This window comes from Mus pahari, chromosome 14 (genome assembly GCF_900095145.1).
Source record: "Mus pahari chromosome 14, PAHARI_EIJ_v1.1, whole genome shotgun sequence".
Classification (NCBI taxonomy): Eukaryota; Metazoa; Chordata; class Mammalia; order Rodentia; family Muridae; genus Mus; species Mus pahari.
In genome coordinates, this window is record NC_034603.1 from 28,272,148 (window position 1) to 28,279,265 (window position 7,118).

Consider the following 7,118-nt stretch of genomic DNA (forward strand, 5'->3'; position numbering starts at 1 on the left):
CCTGCCCTCCCTCCTGGTCTGGCCAGCCTACCCTAGCAATGCCAGAGCCTTCCTCCCTGCAGGCCACAGGAGTTCTGGGAACTGAACAAGGCTTCGAGTTCCCCAAGGGCAGAGGCACTAGCCAGGCACAGGCATAAGGAACACTAAGGGGGAATGTGGACTTGGGCCTCGTGAGCCAGAGCAGGCTCGGCCCACCTGCTCTTCACGGTGTAGAGACTGGGTTCTGGACTGTTTAACGCCACAGTGCCCCTAGCACAGAGCTAGGGCACAGGATGTACTCAGTCCCTGTTGTGTGCTCAGCAGGTGCTCGGTTGCGGGCCTCCTCTACTGTAGGGGTACACTCTTCTTTTTCCCTGTGGAGGGCTTGCGATTCACTCCGCCTGGTCAGAGTCAGAGCCTCAGTTCCTGAATCCTGGGGTGACAGTGGGTCTTAGGGTGCTGAATGCAGACACCCTGGCCTGGGTTAGAACTTGTAGGGACTCCTGTCAGTCTATACCTCCCGGGCCTTTCATCTGCTGCATATCCAGCAGACTGGTGTCTGGGTCTAAGCCACCATTACGTTAATCTCTGTGTCCAAAAGCAAGTCTGGATTTTCCCAGCCCTAACTTTTCTAGCACGGTGACAGAATGGCAGATGTTAGCCAGGGACATACAAGTTTGATACACTTACTACACTTGAGTGCCATCTTCAGATCCAAGGGGTGAAGGGTCTGAAGGGCTTCAAGTCCTCGAGCTAAAGGAGACATAGGCACAGGCACCTGGATCTACCTACTCTTGTCTCCCCAGCTGGTCCTTTTGCTCAGGGCTGACTGAGGCCAGTTCCTAGAGGACAATATATCAGAATAGTGCCTTAGGGCAGCCTCCTGGAACAGCATAGGAGCCCCAACAGGAAGGAAGACAGGTGGGGAGAGGCAGAGATGAGTTGCTTTGGGGGGACAAGGAGGTTCTAAAATTGTAATAGTCACACAACCAACCCTCTAACCCTTGATTGAAACCATTCAAATGTACATTTAAAGTTTGTAAACTGTATCTGTTGTATGAACTGTAGATTTTAAAGCACAAAGCTGGGGAGAGGGGCCAACTCTCCAGGAGCCAAGGCTTGCAGGCTTGGCGCTTGGCGTGGCTTTGTAGAAGATTCTGAGACTTTTTTGAAACCCAGGTGAAGGGGTTTGGATACCTCAGGCCTGCTTGCTCTGAGCCGGGGCGAGTGGCCTTGCCATATCAGAGTCAGGGGAAGGTCCATCATGCCCAGTCCTATGGCTCTTAGGTAACCGGCACAGATGTACATCTGCCCCTTCCCCAAAGTCTGCTGGTCTGCAGGAGTTTCCTCGGGGAACTAAGGAGGGCAGCCTGCAGTTGCTCCCTCCAGGAAGGCCTGTTAGAGGCATGCGGTGATGTGCTTGTGGCTCACACCTTTAATCCCAGCACTTGGGAAGCAGAGGCTGGAGGATCTCTGGGTTAGAGGCCAGCCTGAGACCCTGTCTCAAAACATAAATAAGTAAAAAAAAAAAAAAAAAAAAAAAAAAAAAAAAAAAAAAAAAAAAAAAGTAAAACGCAGGTGGGAGCTGGAGAGACGCCTCACTGGTTAAGGAACACACTGTTTTTTGCAGAGAGCTGAAGTTAGGATCTCAGGGCCCACACAGAGGCTTACAGCCACCTTCCAACTCCAGCTCCAGGAGTCCAGCACCTTCTCTTAGCCTCTGTGGGCACCTGAACTAGGAAGTGCACATATCCACACTCAGACAACATACATAAATGCAAAATTCAAAAAATATAATTTTTTTTAAAGGAGTCACGTGGGCTAACTTCTAGGCCTTTTGGATGGTCAGGCCAATCAGACACAACACAGGAAGGGCTGGTTCAACTATTTATTGTGGAGTACTTTACATGCAAGAACACAAATTGAGACAGTATTTGGAAGCAGAGCCAGTGGGGTGAGGGGACACACTAGCTGTCACTCTGAGTCACCCTCCAGAACCAGCTCTACCCACAGAAACATAAGACAGGGACAAGGGTCTGACTCGTGAGACAATAGGATAACAAACTCAATACCATCTTTTCAGCAGCTCCAAAGATCCTCAGATCCTCACAAAGGAAGTGCAAACTTTAGGAAGAAATTCTACCCTGGCTCTCCCAGAGAGCCTAGGGTGTGAGTGTGGCAGGAGCAGTAAGGACATGGGGTCCACAGTTGTTCTTGGGAGCCAGGGGAAGCCTAGCTTAGACCCCATGAACAGTAAGGGTTGGGGAAGAGCACTGGGCTAAGAGGTTCCAGAGGGCCACAAAGTGGACACAATGTGTCCAAGTGGAGACACATTCCCCTACTGGCCTCCTGTGTGGCTGAGCACACAGAAAGACTCCAGGTATCCCAACAGCAGGGAGGCTGCAGACTGGCCAGGCAGGGACAAAGGCCCTCACTCTGCCCTGCCAGCCACCTAGGGCTGACCTGGCCCCAAGAGTGCCCATGGCCTGTCCTGAGCCATCTGAGAGACCATCAGTCAGAGGACGCTAGGCAGGGAAGCTTTGTGGTGGGACAAAGGAGCTCACTGCCCCTGGGCCAGTAGGGCCGGCCACCACTTTCCTGGCTGAGCAGTGCCGTGGCAGAGAGCATGGGCCAGGTGGGGAGGAAGGATAATGAGCCAGGTTACAGTCACTCACACTGAGGGGCTGACAGAGTGAGTGGGAGCTAGCCCTGGCCACAGCTACAAGAAGCCCTTTTAGCTCCAAACCCCCATGTCCCATGTACAGATGACCGAGTTGGGAACTCTTGACCCAACTCCAGCCTGCCTTCTTGGTACCCGGGCAGAGGTCACTCGAGGGCACCTGGTGACTTTCTTTCACTGATTCCTGATGGCCAGAAAGGTAGGAAGAAGCAGTCTTCACACTTCAGCACACAATGAACAAGAAAAGGTTAAATATATCCTCAAGAAAATATTTTGACAAAATAAATTATTTTAACCTATAATCAGGTGTAATTAGTGCTTATGAGGAGTCCCGGCAATAATTTAGTGTAATTAAGTACACACTCTATCTGTGATTTCTAACACTTATAGAGGCTGCTGGCTTGAGAGGGCCCAGCTTCTAAGGACTTTGCCCACAGATGGTGGGGAACAGGTAGGAAAGAGTCCTCAGGACAGGACAGTTCACAAGAGTTGAACCCTCTTCAGGTTCCCCAGGTCCCCAAGCCCAATCTTGCTTCTGGTAAAGGCCTCAGGCACATGTCACTTCAGCCCACAGATAAGGCAGACCACCTCCAGACATGATGTGAAGAACATAAACCAAACCACCAGCTGGCCTGGTCCCAGCCAGAAAGGCAGCCTCTTGGTGGCTGCTGGGAGTCCTTGAGTACTGCTGTCCCCACAGCAGCCCGGCTCCAGCCAGACCCAACAGATGCAGTCAGGAGGTTAGGGGGACAGCTCTGGACACTGGTACTAGAAACAGCCTTGTTGGGGACCCCCCCAAGGTGGGCCCACACCAGTCTCTCTCCCTGATGGAAGCCTACCTTCCTTTCTATATCATCCATAAACAGGGGGCAGCCTCCTAATTCAGAGACCCTGGCTTGATTGCTACCCACACGTCCAACTCTTGTAGGCGGTGTGCAGCTGACCCTCACAGACAACCCTTCTAGAACTGTGCCAAAGGCCAGGCTTCCAGGTAGACTGGGCCCCCAGCCTCCTCTGCTGTGACAAGCCTTCAGAGGCCTTAGCAGTCAGTCTAGCCTTTGAGGGCTCTGCTCTTGAGAAACACTGAGAGAGAAGCTCTGGTTGGCCAAGGGTCCTAACTAGAGGGTAGAGGTGAGACAGGTGCTCAGAGAAGGCTGGGCGCTTAGCAGGTCAGCTGAGCTCCCTGCAAGAGGGGCTTCCCGAGTGCCTTTCACGAGCCAGAATGACATTCTCCACAGGTCCTGCCAGACGAGGCCTCGCCAGACCTTCTGGAGATTGCTGAAGGAGAGGTGCTGGGTTGGTCCTGGGGAAGGCCATTTCTGTTTTCAGCCAGGGCTGAAATACATCCTCAGAGCTACATAGAACCCGCACACTGATCTGACTGCAAGTGCAGCCCGTTCCCCTCTCCCTACTGGGGTGGGAGCTCAAATGGCAACAGGTATAGCACTGAGCCCTCCTAACAGTGGGAAAGGCTGGCCACATATGGGTGAGGAATGTGTGGTGACCTGCACAGTATGTAGTAACAGCTGCAGCAGCGATTTCCTTTTTCTAGGCAACAGCAGCTAGACTAAGATTAATTAAAGTAGCACTGAGCCATTTGCTCAGAGCCAGGAAACAAACCAGCAAAGACACAGGACGGGAGCAGGCAGCCCCAGCAAAGACACAGGACGGGAGCAGGCAGCCCCAGCTCTCCTTTGCTCAGACTGAGGCTGTCAGTGAGCTTCAGGATGAAACTGCTGGCTGGGGGATTTGTGAGCTGGGGACAGCCATGAAGGCTGAGGCCATGTCAGGGAGAGGAGAGGAGTGGAGTGCGGCTCCCGGTCCTCGGGACCTCCAGGCACAGCACACAGCTACCTTCTGCTGGGCTTCAGACAGCTGTGGGGGCTGCTGAAGGCGAGGTCTAGTCATAGATGCATTAATGCCACATAACCCTCTGTGGACACCAGGGCCAGGGATAAATGTGAGTGAGCATGTCCTGCCTGGGGTAAGCGGTCGACCATCTGCAGGGCACATGCTGGCCTCACAGCTGCTGGCACACCAAGAGCCACAGGTCCCTGTCTTGGTCCCAGGCCTGGCAGCTGACTGATGGGGAAATGGACGTGAGGGACCTTCAAAGTAGTAACCCACAGAGCCCTCTCAAGTACAGACACTCAGTGCCACAGGTACCACACAGTCTAAGGAGGGAACCCAAGCCTGCAGTGACAAACGCTCGAGCCCTGCTTTCCCAGAGTCCTTGGTGGAAGAAGGGTCCAGTGGGGCAGTGTCTCGCCTGGAGGAAGCCATGGGGCTGGGCAGAAGCAGGGAGGGGAGATGAGAGGGGCAGGTCAGGAGTGCGGTCCACAAAGTGTCAAGGGACTTCCTGCCTGGCGCTGGCCACTGGCTCTTCCTGGGAAGACTGAAGGCCATGAGAGCCCTCGGGGAGAGGGAGGGCAGGACCTCTGGTCAGTGCTGCTGTCACCAGCCACACAGAGAGAAGGTGGCAAAGCTGGTCCTGACCAGGGTGGCCTGGGCGCAAACACAGTGGCGTTTCCATGGAGATACAGGTATGCAGGCTGGGGAAGTGGCCAGTGCCCAGTGTCCACTGGGAGAGTCAGTAGTGACTGCCAAGGTAAGGCAAACCTCAGGACAGCTCACAGGGCGAAGAGCGCATCCTCAGAGCGCTCTGGCTTCTTCCGGGTTGAAGTGTTTGAGGCTGGTGCGGGGGCCTCTGTGGGGGGCGAGGGCAGGTCTGGAACTGTTTCTGCAGCTTTGGCCCTTTCTTCCAGGAACTTATCGAACTCTGCAATACAAACCAAATTGAGGGCCAGGCTTGCTGGGGGTCGCTTAGCTGGAGCCCCACACCCTGGTCTCCAGCTCCAGTGAGTACAACACGGGCTTGGCTGCCCTCTGGCAGGAGGTGTGTGTATACAGAGTGGGGATGAGAGGGACGCTAGCAGAGAGCAGCCAGATAGAGCCTACGCTAGATCCTGCAGTATTCTGGGCTCTCCCAGTCTGGGGACTGGCCTAAGGGAAATCACCTATTCCTGACTGCACACAGGATAGGGGAAAGCTGGGTTAGGGGAAGTAAGGGGAGGACCCTATGTATTCCTGGAGGTCCCCAATGATGAGGAAAGAGTCCAGCAGCCCTCAGTCCCTTCATAGCAAGGCTCTAGAAAACAGTGTGTGCAGAGTACCTGCCCCCTCAGGAGCCCATAGCTCTATCTATGTCCCAGATCAGCACAGGGTGGGGCTGTGAAAATGAGGCAACACCTGCTTTGACACCACAGGCCCACCCTCACTGACCCAAGGAAGAGGCTGGAGAGAGGCTGGCAGGTCCTTAGACGGGTCTTTGCCACAGGATTTGGAAGAATCCAAGGTAGGGGACTCATGGGAAACGGTATAGAAGGCAAGGTGGAAAGGGGGAGAGGTCAGACGGGAAGAGGGCAGGAGCCTAGGTGGAGAACTAGGGATGTTCCTGCCTAATCATCAACTGAGGCCCAGATGCCCAAGAGGCCCTGCACTCTGTGCCTCAGGGCAATTTAGTCCCCAGGAAGGCTAGGGCTCAGGCCCAGCATCACATGGCTCTAGCCTGTTCAGGGTATGGGGTCAGCCCCTGTTCAGTCCTGAGAGTCGGGAACAGGAGAGCAAGAGGATGGTCAGGCCTACCTTCACTCGTGACACCCTCTTCTAGGTCGTCACCCTTCTGTGGATGGAGCAGAGAATGGCATTAGGGCTCATCCCTGCCCTGCCCACCCCACCACCTCTGCCCACCCATGGCTACCCAAGTGAAGTGCTACTTTTCTTGCTTCCAGATTTCTCTTCTTCCTATTAGAGAGGTATAGAGTAATCTTGAAAAAAAAAAAAAAGTCTTGATTTTTTTTTTTTAAAAAAAAGCAAAATAACAAAAAAAAAAGATTGTAGGTTTTGATCTCCTAAAAGGACAAGAAAGAAAAATCCAAAATTGGTGCAGGTTGGTCCCTACCTGGCCAGAGGGGTGAATCCCCCCCACCCCCCAGGTTCTGAGGAGAGATGCCATGGTACCACGAGGCTGAGGCACCCCAGTGCTGCCAGCACAGGGACCCTGGAAAGACGCCCTCCACACTAACCCAGAAGCTGCTTCGGGCCTGTATGGCCTCTGCCTGACTCCAGCAGTGAAAGCAGAGAAGCTGCCACCCAGACACCTGCTCTCGGCCTCCAAGGAGCCGGGGCAGCCTTCCCAAGCTCCTGCTCTTGCTGCCTAAGGAGGCCATGGAGGCTGTGCACCTCTGCATATTTAATTGGTTACACTTGGACAGAGAAGAGCTTATACACAAGCCCCACCAGTAGGAACTCCCTGGCTTCTCTTGATATATCACTGCCTCGCTGGGAGTCTTGCTAACAAATCCTTTTTTTTTTTTTTTTTTTTTTTTTTGGTTTTTCGAGACAGGGTTTCTCTGTGTAGCCCTGGCTGTCCTGGAACTCACTCTGTAGACCTGGTTGG

At 53.7% G+C, this 7,118-nt stretch overlaps 1 protein-coding gene across 4 annotated transcripts in view; it reads right to left on the bottom strand.

The window, feature by feature from the left end:
• Positions 1 to 1,853: 1,853 nt before the first annotated feature.
• The window catches only part of Tom1l2 (target of myb1 like 2 membrane trafficking protein), a 119,012-nt gene continuing 113,747 nt past the window's right edge, over positions 1,854 to 7,118 (bottom strand). For all 4 annotated transcript variants that reach the window (XM_021211555.2, XM_021211554.2, XM_029546321.1 and 1 more), the window contains 2 exons: positions 6,305 to 6,341; positions 1,854 to 5,438 (listed from right to left, as the gene is read on the bottom strand). In XM_021211555.2, the coding sequence (XP_021067214.1) occupies positions 5,290 to 5,438; positions 6,305 to 6,341 (186 nt within the window). In that variant the 3' untranslated portion in view covers positions 1,854 to 5,289. The remainder of the gene's footprint in view (positions 5,439 to 6,304; positions 6,342 to 7,118) is intronic.